The sequence below is a fragment of the Galeopterus variegatus genome, unplaced genomic scaffold, assembly GCF_000696425.1.
Source record: "Galeopterus variegatus unplaced genomic scaffold, G_variegatus-3.0.2 Scaffold474, whole genome shotgun sequence".
Classification (NCBI taxonomy): Eukaryota; Metazoa; Chordata; class Mammalia; order Dermoptera; family Cynocephalidae; genus Galeopterus; species Galeopterus variegatus.
The window spans coordinates 320417-338220 of record NW_007726585.1 but is presented as its reverse complement, the minus strand read 5'-3'; the positions used below and the strand labels follow the sequence as shown (position 1 = coordinate 338220).

At 44.6% G+C, this 17804-nt stretch overlaps 1 protein-coding gene across 1 annotated transcript in view; it reads left to right on the top strand.

Annotated features, from left to right (window-relative positions):
- Positions 1-17804, top strand: part of RBM20 (RNA binding motif protein 20) — a 183517-nt gene that overhangs the window by 144668 nt on the left and 21045 nt on the right. The window contains exons 6-9 of the mRNA XM_008569190.1: positions 4250-4390; positions 7047-7178; positions 15396-15475; positions 16987-17659. Of these exons, the coding sequence (XP_008567412.1) occupies positions 4250-4390; positions 7047-7178; positions 15396-15475; positions 16987-17659 (1026 nt within the window). The remainder of the gene's footprint in view (positions 1-4249; positions 4391-7046; positions 7179-15395; positions 15476-16986; positions 17660-17804) is intronic.

Genomic DNA, 17804 nt, shown 5'->3' with positions numbered 1-17804 from the left:
CTGGTGGAGCAGAGACACAGACTTGGGCCTGTCTGATTCTCTCACTGCCCTGACCCTGGTGCTTGGTGACTAAAAAGCACACACTTGACATGGGTCTGTCCTTGGAGAGGCATCAGGCCTGGTTGTCCTCAGTTCATTTCAGTGTATCATCTTAACTCCGTCTAGGCACCATGGCAGCAGAATCATTCAGGGAGCAGCAGAGCTCATAAACAATGTTGTTACTGCTTGGAGCTTATCTTCGGCCCTGGAAAGATGAGACTGCCACCAACACAGAGAAACATGTCTAAAAGATGAACGTGCTTGTGAACGGTTGAACAGTTAAACAGCCGATCACACAGAGAGGGAGAACACACATTACATTCATTGGGATAGGAGTGGGAAAGATACCGGTTTCCTGTTTATGCTGGGCACAGTTGGGGAAAGTTATCATTATCCCAGATCTTAGGGTTTAGTTTGGCAAGACTTCTCGGAGGAGTGGAATTTCAGAACTTAGAGCTACATAAGCATAGATATTTTACGTCTGGAAAGGTCTTTAGACATGTCGGCCACCTCCCTCATTCCAGACATTGGGACATTAAGGCCCAGAAAGGGAAACTAATTTGACCCTGTCATGCACTTAATAAGTGGCTGAGCTTTGACTTGAAACCAGGTCTTTTACGTCTGGAAAGGTCTTTAGACATGTCGGCCACCTCCCTCATTCCAGACATTGGGACATGAAGGCCCAGAAAGGGAAACTAATTTGACCCTGTCATGCACCTAATCAGTGGCTGAGCTGTGACTTGAAACCAGGTCCTCTGTCTTCCAGGCTGTTGTTTCTTCCACTACATCTGGAATTCCCAAGCTTTTTATAGCCCAAATCCCCTTTTATTATTTACTCCTACCCCAAGCAGCCACTGTCCTACGTTCTATGTTTGGAAGGATTTTATCTGACAAAGTACTTATATTAGTGAGTAATTAACTAGTGACCCACTTTTATTAATCAAAGACACAGACATACCAATTAGATTTTCTAATCAGCCTAAGAGCTAACCGGGATTACCATGTCTGTAAAGAAACTCAAAGTATGATCTCGGGTATTTTGAACATGAACGATAATGTTTAGGTCCTCCCTTTCTTGCAATACTATTATCTTCAAAGACCCGTAAGGGCGTATTGGAAAACCCAGATTGGAAATTACGGTAGAGCACCATGCTGCTTGCTCAAAAGCACTCAGGGTATATCAAGTCCCCAATGAACAAATGTTCCCCTAGATGTACTGCCTGGGGACCTCACGTCCCCTTCCTCCCTTCCTGTCTTCCTCATCATTCAGATCTCCCATAGGGCATAGAACAAAATAATAGCCATGTTTATCTAAACTGTTTCAAGACTAGAATAGAGTGATAAGACCTATTCCTCTATACCTTTTATGAATCAAATGTGGTTTTGAACCTAAATTGAGTTTGACAACAGCAAAATATTTTAGGTAAGTGACAGAAAAGAACTTAGACTGAACTATTCTAAGTAAAATATTGGCGAAAGAATATAACACATAAAAAAAAATTCTCTTTCTAACTGCATCAGATTTACCACATGCCCTGAAGCCATACATGACACAAAGCAAACCATTAACACAGTGATTCTGAAGATTTTCATGTCATGGCTCAACTAGAAAATGATAAACTGAAATAAACTGGCTAACTGAACAAGCTGCGCATGGTCACTGGGGGTGTGTGGCCTTCAGCCTGGGGGATCAATATCTTGGCACACCTAAAACCTCTTTTCAGTTCACCAATTGGGAAGCTCCAAATTAATATTATTAACTGGAAGAATACTAAAAACTTCACAATTATCTTAATAAATGACTAAAAGAAAATCAACAAAACCCAGTTTCTATTTCTGACTAAAATTTCATGGAAGAAAGCATTCAGGGAATGTATTTTTAAAACGAGTGAAAACCTTAATTGAGACGCATTCATGTTAGTGCCTTTCGAAACAGTGACGTCTGCAGCATGAGTACATCTCATCCTTTGGTGACTGGTGGCAGTGGGGGTGTTTATTCTTAGGGAGGAGTATTTTGCCTTCCAGCAGCAGCAGTTGCTGTGCTTAGGCTCAGATAAAAGCCTCCTGAGTTGTCCTTCCAGCCTGGAGGAGATAATGAGAGAGGCATTGGTCCTTGTACCTGGTCACTAGGCAACTGGACAGGCCAGGAGAGGGATGGGTCCAGAACCGTCCTGCGTGTCTGCTCTGTTGCCAAGCGCACATTAGCCCAGACCGACCACAGCAAAGTCACATGGGGCAGAAACAAGAGGAGACCAGGCACAGTGCCCAGCCTCAGCCCTCCTCGTGATGAACTCTGAAGACCAGCCACTTTACCCTACCTGGAAGCTCAGCGGGGCCTGTGTCTTTATGTGAGCTGCTCACCCTAATGGGAGGCAAAGATCCTGCCTCTTAATAGCCCTTCTCCCAGCATCCCTGCAGAAGGGCTCAGTCCTCGCTAGCCAGGCTCAGACTGCAAGTCTCCAAGCCTACAGTCAGTCTGTTTGCATTTCAGGGAGGTAAGGGGGTGCTCTGGGAGCTGTCTGAGCCATACGCTGAATTTTTGTTCCCCTTTGGGAAAGTGCTTGACCTCTGGACACTGCAGAAGAGGAGATCTGAAGAAGGCAGTTGGGTTTCTCCAATTCAAGGTTGAACCATAAAAGGAAATTCTTATAGACTTTAATTGGTCTCAGCCCAGATGAGACAAATGAGGGCTTTTCATGGTAGAATTACCCAAGTATTAGCTCTTGTTTGGGATGAGACCTCAGACTTTCCCCCGATATTATCTCAGCAGAGTCAGACCCACATCAAATGTAATTAGATGTTGAAGTTCACTTTATCATAGAAAATGGTGATTATGCAAATGTAGGCTATGCTATTACAATGTGTTTCAGGTTTGGAAAATTGCATCCTTCTTTTCCACGTTGGGTTGGCTTATGGTTACTAATTCTTGAACCTCCTGGAAATTCCCGGTTGATTAAGGTTTGCACAGACCAAACAGACACACTTCCTCCCTCCAGGAGCTTTGATTAGGCCCAGGTCTTAGCTTCCAAACTGTGCTTCTTAGAGGTGCCTTTGGGATTGGCGGGTAGGGGTGGCGCCAGGGTGCCGGACCCCAAGGTTTGACTAGAACAGCTCCTCTTTTATTTGTTGAATATACTGGGCTGCTGAGCAAGCTTTTCTTTGAAGAAAGGAATCCAAGGCTAAAAATATTTTGAAAACCGCTGCCCTAAGCCATCGGTTGTTGCTGTGAACGTCAGCATATATGTATTGGGGTCCTACCACCTATTTATGTTCTTTTTTTTCATCTAATTTTTAAAATTATAAGTTAAACAATATGAGGAATATACAAAAAAGGTTCAGCGTGTCTCCTTTTACTCCCGTTCCATTCTGTTCTTCTGAAGATAACCAGTGTTGACAGGTTGATATTTATGCTCTTTGCCTTTTTCTGTCTGTGCCGATATCCTTAAAAAAATTTTATCGCAAAAAATTTCAAACATACAGAACAGTGGAGACTAATTTCACCCAGTTCTGATAATTATCAATATTTTTACAACACTCGCTTTATCTATCTTGTTCTCATATAGTTTTTGTTTGTTTTACAAAAATGGCATCATAGTGTGCATACTACTTGGCAACCTTTTTTTTTTACTTAACAGTCTGTCTTAGAAATTATTCCATCAGCTCAATTACCTCTTTTTAATGGCTATGGAGTGTTCCACTGTATGCTTGAACCATCATTTCCTCAAACATTCCCCTATTGTTGGGCATTCAGGCTATTTCCAAAAATTTTTGCCACCTTATAAGTTACTGCAGTATATCTCCTTGTACATAAGTCTTTACATATTGGTACTTTTAATTCTGTAGGACAGAGTTCCAAAAGTGGGATGGTGGGATCGTGGGCTATGTATATTGTAAGTTTTATTTAATTTTGCTAAAGCATATTCTCAAAAGGTTATAGATACCTCTCTCCAGCAACATATGGATATACCCATTTCCTCATATCCTCCACAGCCCTGGTATCATTGCTCAGACTGCAAATCATTTATGTAAAGAGAAAGCATAAAATGGATATTTTATGTGTGTCTGTGAATGGATTCCTTTTCTGCTTTACTTTTGTAAATTACAGTTTTGCAATAATTATTTGGGAGAAGAGAGCCATTAGGAATGTCTGGAATAGAGGGCAAGAAGGAAATGTCTTCTGAAGACCGGCCACTGCTCTTTGTTCCCTTAGTTTGCAGAACGGAAAGGTGCTGGCCGTGTCGTGCACATCTGCAACCTCCCTGAAGGAAGCTGCACTGAGAATGATGTCATTAACCTGGGGCTGCCCTTTGGAAAGGTCACTAATTACATCCTCATGAAGTCGACTAATCAGGTAGGTCTGGGTACTTTCATTCTACTGTGCATGGGATAGACCACACATTGGTGAAAGGGAACCATATAATTTTGTTTTAAGACACTATTCTTAAGACAAATAGGCGAGGGACAGCTCACCTTCTGCTGGCACGACACAGAGGTTTTTGTTGGTGGTGGTGTTTTGTTCCCCTGTTTGACCCTTCATTACCCTTCTTGTAATGAACTCAAGCCTCTATGAATTGCCTAGGAGGTAGGATGAGGCTCTGGAAAGAGGGGCTCATTAATACAGAAAAGCTAATTGGCCCCCAAAATAGAAACCCACGGACTTGAGTGTCTTTGCTGTGTTGCAGACCCACTGAGCTAATGCTATAGTCTTATCTTCTAAGCTTATCATATCTGAATGCCTGGATTTGGAGCCAGCCAAGAACCAATGAGTATTTTTACTTGTCCATGGCGTGGTGTGCGAGGCCCTTGGGTCTCATAGCAGGAAAATAGGTGGGAATTGTTGCATGCTGAGTAAGTCTAAGGAACTAAGAATCCTCAACCTATTGGAATTGTCTGAGCCTTTGGGGACTAAATGTATTTGTCTTTATTTCTAAGGTCAAAGGGGGAGTTTATAGAGTAAATGGTTGGAAATCAGAATATTTTGTCTTTTATAATAAGTATATTTACTTTACGAATTAGAGGAACAGGCATAGGAGAAATTATTTTCTTAATTAAGACATGAACTTTGTAGACTCCAAGCCACATCAGATCGTCAATGGTCTCCCTCCATCAACCTGGGGATAGACGCTTAGTCTCTCTGTTCTTACTTCTCAGGAAGTCTGTTTTGGGTAAAGGTACAGAATTCAGCTTGCAACATTAATGCAGCGAGACTCTGTAGATTAGTATTGTTCTCATTTGACAGGTGAGAGCTAGAGGTGCTAAAATGTTTATATCAAGGAAGAGGCACTTAGAAAGCTGGGTGGCAGAATTTGAAATAAAACCCTAAAGAATCTTGACTTCTTAATTGCCCACACTCCTGCCATAGACTGTGACAGCCTGGAGAAAAGCCGTGCCTGTGAAATTCACAAATAAATGTGAGGTATGGAGAAGGAGAGAGTTTAGCCCATTTAATTCAAGGAAATGGGAAAGTTAGGGGCTGGTAGTGAGGACTCTCTGGTCACATCACTTTTCCCTCTCAACATAGAGGGACCAGAACTGGCACATCGTCAGTATGGTACAAACCAAACAAATCTAAGAAACGATAGCAGCATCAAATTCACCATGGCAGTTGCTGGGGTAAACTGACAGGTCAGTCAATACTGTCTATTTAGAAACTCTCTGGAGACACAGATTGAATGGAAGAGCCTGTTTGTCTGTAAGTGTTTTAGCAGAACAGTTAAATTAAAGAGGAAAGATGCTGTGGACACATAAGTGAGAGTTTTCTTTTCTCTTTAACTCACAACATTGCCCTGAGGCTCTGAGTATACAGTAGTCCCCCCTTATCCTTGGGGGATACATTCCAAAATCCCCAATAGATGCTGAAACCATGGATAGTACCAAACCCTAGATATACTATAATTTTTCCTATGTATACATACCTATGATAAAGTTTAACTTATAAATTAGGCACAGTAAGAGATTAACAACAACAATAATAAAATAGAACAATTATAACAATATATTGTAATAAAAGTTATGTGAATGTGATCTCTCTCTCTCTCTCTGTCTCTCAAAATCTTATTGTACTGTACTCACCTGCTGTTGGACTGTGGTTGACTGTGTGTAACCAAAACTGTAGAAAACAAAACTTAGGATGAGGGGTGGGGGAGACGACTGTATTTCTTTCTTTATAAGGAAAGTGAGAGCTCAAATAACCAGGGCTTGCTCTCTCTCTCTCTCTGTCTCTCAAAATCTTATTGTACTGTACTCACCTGCTGTTGGACTGTAGTTGACTGTGTGTAACCAAAACTGTAGAAAACAAAACTTGGATAAGGGGTGGGGGAGACGACTGTATTTCTTTCTTTATAAGGAAAGTGAGAGTTCAAATAACCAGGGCTTATGCCTCTGTCTCCTGCTATTACCACCATCTGATAGCAAGTCTTGTAGGGATCAGCCCAAGGCCACTTGTGTAACGGCCCCCTACCCCTCTGGGAACTGTGGATTAATGGACCCTCCTGCCCCAGAGGGGCTTCCATGGTGTAATGTAGCCCAGAATGGACATACATAATTAAGAATAATGTTTGGTAACCATGGGGATCAGGAGAGGGGCCATCTTGTAATGAGCTCTTTTGGTGAAGTTAATAAAAACTCTCTTTGAACAGATGGGATCAAAGAGCTCTTTTCCTTACACTGATTTTTTTTTCCTTTTATTGAGGTATAAAATACATACTCTAAAGTGCATAAAATACACTAGTCTTAAGTATACAACTCCATTAATTTTTTACATGGGTATACCCATATAATTAACAACCAGGTCAAGATTTAGAACATTTCCAGAATGTCATAAGTTTTCCTCGTGCCCCTTCCCCGTCAATACCCCACGCCCACCACAGAGGGAAGCTCCACTTCTGTCCCCATCAGTCAATTTTGCCCGTTCTTGAACTTCCTATATATGGAATCATTCTTTGTTCTGAATTTTGTTTAAAACCATTAAAGTCAAGCCCAATGTATGTCCTTCCTTTCTCTCCTAGGCCTTTTTAGAGATGGCTTACACAGAAGCTGCCCAGGCCATGGTCCAGTATTATCAAGAAAAGTCTGCTGTGATCAATGGGGAGAAGTTGCTCATCCGGATGTCCAAGAGATACAAGGAGTTACAGCTGAAGGTAAAGCATTCTCGCATTCATTCAGTCCCTCAGCAAGCAGCAGCTAAGTTCTTCTGACGTGTCAGGAACTGACCTCAGTGCTGGTGGGAAGGAGAGGATAGGAAAAGATTACAGAATGACTCGCTGTCTGAGGATATCCCTTGGGAAGGCAAACCACTACAACATGGCCAGACAAGTGCTCATCGAGGTGAGTACAAAATGCAAAGGGATGCTTGAGACCCCCTGGGAGCTGAGGAAGATTTTACAGAGGAAGATGCTCACAGGGGAAGTCTTGAAGAGGAAGTAAGAAAGGAAAGGTGGTTGCTCTTTGGTGGCGTAAACCCCTGAATACAGCCTTCTTTTCCACCCATACAGGCCTCCAGTAACTCGTTCGTCCATGGTCACCCCACTTGATCTCTTATTCTCTCCTCTCCCCTCCATATTTATGTCTTAAGCTCCACAGATGTCCTTCTAAGCAACACTCGACTGAATTGGCCACTGTCAAAATGCAGGGATGAATTCAGATAATGCCAAACAGGGCTTTGTTTTCGACGTTGCTTGTTCTACAGTTCCTTCATTTTTCCTTTCCTTCTTTTTTGTTTTATGGTGAAGTATAACATACATACAGAAAAGTGCCTAATTATGTATTGTACAGTTTAAAAAGTAATAACGGGTGAGATCTTATAAATCCCATAAAACCACCACCAAAGTCAAGAAATAGAATACTAACAGCACCCAGAAGCCCCTGAGTCCCTCCTGATTCTCGACGCTACCTCTCCACACCCGACGTTGAGGGTAATCATTTCCATGCTTTTCCTTATAGTTCTACCCCTTACATATGCCTCCCTAAACATAGTTTAGTTTTGCCTATTTTTGAACTACATATGAATAAAATCATGCTGTCTGTGTGCTTCAGGTTTTGCTTCCTTCATTCAACATTATGTCATCCTTGTTGTTGGGTGTGTGTATTTATTTTCATTGTTATGTAAATTCCCATTGTATAGCTGTACAATTTGTTTATCCATTCTACTGCGGATGGACATTTGGGTTGTTTCCGGTTTTAGGATATAAGGGACAATGCTAATATGAACCTTCTCAAGCATATTGTCCTGGTCCACGTGCACATGAGTATATGACTAGGCGTATGTGAATAACTAGGATTGCAAACCTAGTCTCTACCTTTCCTGCTTTGGTGAGCTAGACAAGTTGCACAACCTCTGTGAACCTAAGTTTGCAGATAAGGAAAGGACTATACCTTGAGTTCTTTGTTTTTAAGCATCTTTTTTCTTTCATACATTATCTTTTGAGTCTCACGATCACATTATCCTGTGAAGTACGTAGGGTGGATAATAACAGTAATTATAAGAGTACAACAATAATATGTACCTTTAATTGAGTTCTGGTATTCTGTGGCAAGTCAACCTAGTCTCTACCTTTCCTGCTTTGGTGAGCTAGACAAGTTGCACAACCTCTGTGAACCTCAGTTTGCAGATAAGGAAAGGACTATACCTTGAGTTCTTTGTTTTTAAGCATCTTTTTTCTTTCATACATTATCTTTTGAGTCTCATGATCACATTATCCTGTGAAGTATGTAGGGTGGATAATAACAGTAATTATAAGAGTACAACAATAATATGTACCTTTAATTGAGTTCTGGTATTCTGTGGCAAGTAATGTACCAACCACTTTACATATATTATCTACTTTAATCCTGACATCACTCCTGTCAGACAGGTATTATTATCTCAATTTTACAGATGAGGAAACTGAGGCTAACAGAAGTTCAGTAACTTGCACAAGATTGTAGTTTGTTACTGGAAGATCCATGATTAAAACCTAGGACTGTTTTGCTTTTGCACTATATCTATATCATTATATTGTGTTGTTATGATCTCCGTTGTCCACATGCAAAAACAGAAAGAAATCAGGTGATTTGCTTACAGTCACTTATCCAGGAAGCAGCAGAGATAGCACCGTTGTCCCTTGGTATGGAGGGGAGGATTGGTTCTAGGACACCCGTAGAAACCAAAATCCTTGGATGTTCAAGTCTCTTATGCAGAATGGTTTTGTATTTGCATACAATCTACTCATATCCTCCCATACACTTTAAATCATCTCTAGATTACTTATAATACCTAATACAGTGTAAATGCTATGTAAGTAGTTGTTATACTGTGTTGTTTTTTGTTTGTGTTATTTTGTATTGTTGTATTGTTATTTGCTATTGGTTTTTCCCCCCCGAATATTTTTGATCCACAGTTGGTTGAATTCATGGATGTAGAACCCATGAAGAGGAAGGGCAGACCTTATTCTAACAGAGCTTCTCAAACTTCAGTGCGCATATGAATCATTTGGGGATCTTGTTAAAAGGCAGTTTCTGATTCAGTACATCTGGGGCAGGGCTGTGATTCTGCATTTCTAACACTCCTTCCCAGGAGATACTGATGCTGCTGGTTCTTAGAGCACACATTGAGTAGGAAGGGTCTAGAACACATTGTTTTCTAATCTTTAGTAAAGGGTTTCTGCTCCCCAAGTTGTCAGACTGCCTGTCAGGGTCATTGTGAAGGTCACGTGGGATGACATATATGAAAGCATCTTAATGCATGTTTCAACTACCTAGTAATGCATGCTTTATGGTCCCTATGTCGACATTAATCAGCTAGGACTCTTCAAGTAACAGAAATTCATCTCAATTAAGCACATTGGCTTAAGTAAAAAAAAAGAATTTATTGGCTCATATAAATGAAAAGTCCAGAAGTTGACTGGCTGCAGGGACAGCTGGATTCAGGGCCCAAATGATATCATTAGGACTTGGTTTCTCTCCACTCTGCCTTCTGCTCTTTTGGCTTTGTTTTTGGGGGACTCCCTGGGATGGCCTTTCGCAGCCCCAGGCTCTCTCCTCTAGGTGGCATGATGACCACAGTGACTTTAGCAGCTCTGGCTTCTCATCCTCCCATTTCCTTCAACAAGAGACAGCCAAAGTTTTTCCTAGTAGCTCCCACAAAAGCCCTGAGAGTCACTCTGATTGGACTAGATTGGCACATGTGCCCATCCCTGGATCAATCTCTGTGGCCAGGAGTAGGCCGTGCTGTGATCAGCTGGGCCTGTATCACCTGCTGCATCCTCAGTACCAAAAGTGGACACCCACCCAGACCTACCAGGAGGAGGCAGAACGGCAACTGGGGAGGTACAGCAGAGCCCTGCTGCATATGTGTCTCTGGGCCAAAGAGACCACCACGTCAGGTCCCACCAGGGTTTGCAGAGGTGGGGGAGAAATTTTGATTGGCCTTTTTCCTCTAACTTTACCTTTTGTTCACCAGGCAAAGTGCAGGGAGAGAAGGAAGAGATTTTAAAGTATTTTTCATCTCCTCTTTTGAATGCTGTTTCCTCGTGGCCATATCTTATCTCACCATATACTCTTTGTGGCAGGGGTTCTATTCCTCAGGGCATTTGGGGCAGAGCCTTTCACATAACAGGTGTCCAATAAATATGTGGAATAAGTGAGAAAGAGAAAATCTGAAGGAACAATAAAAAGTGAATGTTTTTCTTCCTGCAGGCCTGGACAAGAAGATCGGGATCTTTACTGGGTTGTTCTATAGAGACTTCTCCAATAAGTACAGAGTCACAATGTCTTTGATGCAGAAGGGAACCTGGAATTATTTAAACCAGTGTCTCTCGGTCACTGCATCAGAGAATTGTTAGGGGAGTTTTTGGGTCCTCTTGCCCAGAGATTCTTATTCAATAGTCTTGGGGTTGGACTGAGACTCCCAGGCAGTCCTGAGGGCAGAGGGCCTGATTTCAGAGCCACTGGTCTTGCCAACCTCCTAGCTGCAGAGAGGGGCTCTGGCCCTGGAAAGCAGTCTTGTGAGTGGCCACGATGCTCTCAATCGGAAAAATTAAATTGGAAATTTGATGATTGAGGGTCTTCTCTGTGTAAGATGTGGTGCTATCAGCTATAATGAATATGAGACATGTGCCTCACTTGGGAAGAGCTTACTATAGAACTGGGAGTTGAGCTATTCTTGTGCAAAATCATACAAGATTTAAACATGATTGCCTAAGTATGGAAGCTACTAGAAGTTCAGTGGCAAAAGGCAGTGTATAGAAGGGAGAGATCCTTGAGGAGGGCCATGAAGGACAGGGAGAATTAGCTAGAGAGAGAGGGGGCTTTCAGGCAGAAGGATTCAGGTGAGAGAAGATGTAGAGGCTGGGGAGCCCAGTAATGTCAGAAACAATGGGGTACCTTAACAGAATCTGGCTCTGATGAGTCCCGGGCTCATCTGGAAGGTTTCAGCATCTTCGCAGGACTCCTGAGGCATGTAAAACAGCTGTGGAGCTGTCCGAGGGCATGAAACGCTCTAGCAGCTCCTTTCATGTTGGCCAGGCGCTCTGCGGCTTTTATCAGCGTAGCCTGCCATGCCCCGAAGCTTCTGGTGGATGCCAGATGGGTCTCATTATCCTACCTTCATAGGTGGAGAAAATGAGTCTCCCACAGGCAACAAGCCTTGACCCCTGGTGACCCAGCCAGCTGGAGGCACAGTGAGGGCTGCTCTTCCTGGATTGAGATTCCAAGTCATGGTTCTTCCCTCTCAGTATGCCAGGACCACATGGGGCTTGGAATCTCACCCTTGTCTCAAAAGCAGCAAGACCGTGAGCAGTGTGGAGGGTCCCCGAAGGGCTGTTGAGCTGAATAAATGTTATCACAGAATGAACGTAAAGAGACGATGCCTGGGATTGGCTTCAAAATAACCTAGGTGGTGGGGAAAGAGGGTGGGGAGTACAGATTGGTCAGAATTGTTGAAGATAGGTAATAGATTCATGGGAGTTCAAGAGACCGTTCTCTCTGCTTTTGTACGTGTTTGAAATTTTCCACAATAAAAAGACACCCAATGCTTTATCCTAGATTTACTTTATTCTCTCCCATTTCCATTTTTCCAAGGTGATTATTGCTGATTTCACCTGCCTCCTTTACACCTTTACCACAGGATGCAGAGGCTGGCCTGTACAGGAAGGTTGAAAGGATTTTCTTAGGGCTTTGATAAGTCAGGTTTTGTTATTTGAAAATCTTTGGTCACTTCTGTTCCCCTTCTCAGATGGCAGCTGGCAGTTGGTCCAAAGAGTGCCAAACAATTTGCAATTACCACTTAAAATAGCGGCACTGTCCCTCTGATCCTCAGAAGGGGTCTCAGTGCCTGCAATCGCTAGCCCCGCTGTATGGTATTTGCAGGCTGTGACATCCGTTCTCTGAAGCCATTCATCTTGGAACAGGTATCACAGAGCACCTGTCCCATGTGGGGCTCTGTGCTGGTACTGGCTGTAGGAAGATCAGTAACCTGGAGCCCCTCACTGGGGACTTGCGGCCTGAATAAAAGTAACTCTAGAGGGTACTGGGATGAAAGTGGCCCCAGGAGGAGACTGAAAAAATAAGGGGCATGTTTAAGAATGTTTAAGCCAAGAAGAGGCTCTTCTACCCCCAAAGAAGCCCTCTAACTTTGACCCCTGAGGTACTGCATGGGTCACTGGAGGATGTTTTCATCTGGGGTGCCTGATGGGCCAGCTCCTCCCCTCATCAGGGGGCACCCCAGAGGAGAAGGGCTTGGAGGGTGCTGTCTGTGATGACCAAGGTGAAGAAGGGACCATGAGCTCCTGGAATGTCTCTGGCCCTGACATTGGCCAGACCTGCCACCCATCTCCACATGTGTCAACCCCCTGGCGACACTGCCCGGGGTAATCTCAAAATCTCAGCTGTACCCTGACTAGGCCATCCTCCTTCTCTCACACCAGGCTTTCCTGGATCTGGGCTGGAAGGAACAGTCAGGAGGATTTGGGGTTCCAGAAGAGCAGAAGAAAACTGGGACCCTGAGAACTCTTTTTATAAAAGGAAGTCCCTATTTCAACCCCTCAGAGAATTTTTATTTTTATGTTCTAAAGAGTTGCCATAGCACGTTTATCCCAGTCTGGATACACTTTCTTTAGCCTTTGCCTGTTCCAGCTTGGCAGTTTGAGCCACACTGATTTGGGACCCAGGATGTTGCATCCTGGGTGATGGCCAATCTCATCCCATGGACTTGGTCCTGATGGCTTCCACCAGCTTTGTGCTGGCCTGCATGAAGACAGTGCTGCGGCAGGTCTTTCTGTGGACCAGCCATCCAGCTGGCCTTGATGGTACAGTACCTGGGTTCTGTTGTATGGCCCAAGGTGGGAAGACAGGAAGAAGACCCACTCAGTGGGACCCACGTTAAATGCAGTCACCTCCAGACGAGCCTTTTTCTTTTTCCCCAAGGGAATGACAAACAGCCCTGGCTGAAGTCACCAGTGGCCCCGAGTGGGTGGTGGGATGGAAGGAGGCATCCTGGGCAGCAGCTGTCTTCTTGGCCCAGGCCATCGGCCTCAGCATCTTTCCTTGCTTGGCCTTGGGTCTCTGCTTATGGTACAGTTTAAGCAGGTGAGGTGCCGGTTGACAGTGCAAGTCCTGGGTGATCTGGTTACTCATAGGTGGCACTTTCATGTGCTAGAGGGTCAATCTTTATGGCTACAACTGGATGTAAGGGACTATTTGCCAAAGTCATGAGGTTCTTTTCTAGGTGGATATCCTGACCAGTGCTAAGTTCCTGGGTCTTTTCTTGGGGGATTGGTTCACTTCTTCACCTACTCCTTTATGACCACGGGAGCAGGAGTCACTGCCTTCTCCTTGACCTTCTTTCCTTTTGCATCTCGAGCTGACAAGAGATCCCTCCCTGGCTGGAACACTTTGTATCTCTTGCCTGTGTCCTAACCCTGACCTCTCACCCTGAAACTACAGTCAGCTCCTCTTTCATTCTCCTTTACTCGGTGTTTTTCCCAGCCCAACCCTCTATCTCAACAGTAACACAGATAAGCAGCCATGCCACTCAGAGTGCTTAACAGAATTCTAGTCCCAGCTAGATCACGTCTCCAGACCTGGTTTTCTCATCTGTAAAGTGAGATACGTGATAATACTTGATGTTTGTAAGACTCTTAAGATTTTATAATTCTTTGTAAATTACATAGAATCAAATCAAGGATTAAAAAGATCAGTTGATTAAATTTCTTAAAACTGCTTATCAAAAGTTGGCATTACAGACTGAGGGTTGTTAGTCCTGTTTAAAAAAAAAAAAAATCATAGGCCGGCCCGTGGCTCACTCGGTAGAGTGCGGTGCTGATAACACCAAGGCCACGGGTTCGGATCCTATATAGGGATGGCCGGTTTGCTCACTGGCTGAGTGTGGTGCTGACAACACCAAGCCAAGGGTTGAGATCCCCTTACCGGTCATCTTTAAAAAAAAAAAAAAAAAAAATCAGCTTTATTGAGCTATAACCCACATACCATAAAATTCACCCTGCTTGATACATTTTTATTGAATGGATAAATTCTGCATAGTCTTTTGGAAGGTGCTCCTGTCCTGTCTTTTGTACTCATGAATTTCTTCTTTAGTCACTTATTTTTTATTGTTTTTCTATTGTTTGTCTATTCTGGGCTTAGGAAAGGGCTTTGGGTGGGATTTGGGGCCTGGGGTTGGTCCTGTCCTGGCACGGCCACCATATAGTGACCTCTGGAAAGCGCTGAGCCTTGGGTGCTGGCATTCTCAGCTGTGAAACATGACTCCCAGCCTACGCTGACCACCTCACAGCTTTACTCTGAGCATCAGATGACCCCTGTGGATAAACACACCAGCGTAAGGTGTTGAAGGGCACATGGAAAGGAACTTGGAGTCTTTTGTCAAGTCCTGATTCTTTAACAACCTCTGTGACCTTGAATGTGTCCCTTAACCCAGCACAACTCCAGGAGTCACCATCTGCATGGAGTGTGATGTGTCTGGTGACCCTGGAGCTGTTTAGGGCAGAGACTCTGCCTCAACCTCTATGGGTCTCAGTTCATACATGTAAAAAAGGTGAAGGCTGCATTCAATGATCTTCAAGTCTCTTTCCAAATTTGCAATGCTACTGTTCCTTCCACGTTTCAAATATTTGTTTATTCTGGTGGAGGTTGGAGGCGGGCATTAATGAATGCTACTTGTTCCTCCCAGCATGTGGACTTGAACACCAGACTCCTTCCTTTCTGAGCTTGATGGACCCTTCATCCCTTGGATTAAACTTTTGTTTACTTCCTCACCAAAGGCCCTTTGGTGGTCTAGGCAATGAATAAGCCAAGTCACAGCTGCTACCTGTAGTTTGTAAGGCCACCTCTGATCTGATGGTGATCTCTCTGACTTTGCCTAGAAACCTGGGAAAACTGTGGCTGCCATCATCCAGGACATCCATTCCCAGAGGGAGAGGGACATGTTCCGGGAAACAGACAGGTGAGGCTCTGGCCCTCGGTCTCAGGGCACTCTCCTGCTTCTCCTTCTTAGGGATATTTGAGTCACACTGTTCCCTGCCCTTGGCACCCTTCCCCACCATCCATGTGTGTGTGTGTGTGTGTGTGTGTGTGTCTGTGTGTCTTCTATTTAGAGCCAGGTCTTGATTTTTGATGCATGTAGATGTAGAAACAATAATGTAGATGGTCCCAAAAAACCAGTTACTTGACCAGTCACTTACTGTGAACATTGAATTCAGTCAGCTTGTCAATGCATTTCTTCCAACTGAAGTTTGTGACTAGGCCAACCTGGGGATACAAGCTGACCATTGTCACTCTCCTACAAAGACAGTCCCTGGAGAGAGCCCAGGTGGGAAACAGCAGGAGCTGGCACCTGGCCTGCACATTCTGTGGTTCTTGCTCAGGGCTGCCGCAGATGGCTCCCTAACCTCGCTGTTGTAGGCATGTGCCCAGGCTAGTCCTCCCATGATGGTCAAGGCAGCCTGGTCCTAGCAAAACACATCTCGGTGTCCCTTGGTCAGTGAGGGCTGCATGGTTTTCCTGTATTTGGAAACCAACTGAAAAATGCCCATCCTTTTAGAATATCAGGTGTATGACTCAGCTGATCTGCTTAATAACCAAACAGCCTTTAGAGCATGTGTGTATATCTTTGTATGTAACCGTCCAGGCTTGAGATTTTAATTTGTCTGGGTTTTTTTTTTTTAAATTGTGGTTATTTGAGTTTTTTAAAGACGTGTGTAAAGCCACACCATGCCACCTCCAGTGGTAGAGTGGAGGGAGGATTAGGAGGTCTTGCTCTGAACCTTAGGCAGGTCGGGGTCATTTTCTAGTTTTCAGTTTCTTCATCTCAAACACGAGCAGGTCAGAGTTCTAAGGTCTCTTCCAACCCCGAAATGCCTTAATTCTTTGCTTTTGAAATCCCTGAGGCTGCCCTATCCCCAAATTAGCATCCCTCTTCGATGCCCAGGATCTAAAACAATTGAGATGAGAAATAAATGAGAAAAATGGAGGCCAGGAGGTGGCCTTTATTCTGACAGAGGCCGGGTAGAGGAGCGGCTTCAAGTCTTGTAGCCAAAAGGCTGGCTAATTGAACCCCAGGGTTGACAGCCTTACCCACTAGGCTGGATCAGAGCAACCTCCCCCAGCCCCCACTCCTCACCCCCCAGGAGGAGAGTCAAGGGCCTACGTCCTGAGCATGGCTCACTTCCCAAAGAAAGAAAGATGGGGCTGAGCCAAACCAACCCAATTATTCTTTCTAGTTCCCAGGAGCAGAATGAGTAAAGGAACAGAGTGACCAGGATTACACTTAGGGAACATCCCTCCTCATAGACCATGGCAGGGAGGAAAAGGCTCACTCCTGGCCCATGCTCTGTGTGGCTCTGTACAGTTGTGACTGCAGGGTGTCCACAGTTATATGCACAGAATGTCTACAAGAGAGACTCTATCTGTGTGGGGTGTGAGCATTCTAAACCCTGCTCCTTTACTCCCTCACAGATATGGCCCAGAAAGGCCGCGGTCTCGCAGTCCAGTGAGCCGGTCACTCTCCCCAAGGTCCCACACACCGAGCTTCACCTCCTGCAGCTCCTCCCACAGTCCTCCAGGCCCCTCCCGGGCTGACTGGGGCAACGGCCGGGACTCCTGGGAGCACTCTCCCTATGCCAGGAGGGAGGAGGAGCGAGACCCGCCCCCCTGGAGGGAGAACGGGGAGGACAAGAGGGACAGGACAGACACATGGGCATGCCATGATCGCAAGCACTACCCCCGGCCACTGGACAAAGGCGAGCTGGAGGAGCGACTGGAAGGAGGGAGGGGCCACCGAGAAAAGCACCCCAGGTCTGGGTCCCCCAACCTGCTCCACTCTGCATCCAGCTACAAGAGCCGGGAAGATGGCTACTACCGGAAAGAGCCCAGAGCAAAGTTGGACAAGTATCTAAAGCAGCAGCAGGACACCCCAGGGAGATGCAGGAGGAAGGACGAGGCCAGGCCGCGGGAGAGCAGACACCCCCACCCCGATGATTCAGGCAAGGAAGACGGGCTGGGGCCAAAGGTCACTAGGGCCCCTGAGGGCGTCAAATCCAAGCAAAGTGAGAAAAATAAAACCAAGAGACCTGATAGAGACCAAGAAGGACCTGATGATAGAAAAGAAAGCAAAATGGCAGAGAATGAGGTAATGATGCAATCTCTTCCCCAGGTAAGATGAGGCAGGTCCCAAAGGAGGATAATAATAATAATACACTGATGATGAACATTTGTTGAATGAATGAACGAACATTTATTGAATGTGTACTATGTGCCAGGCACTATGCTAAACA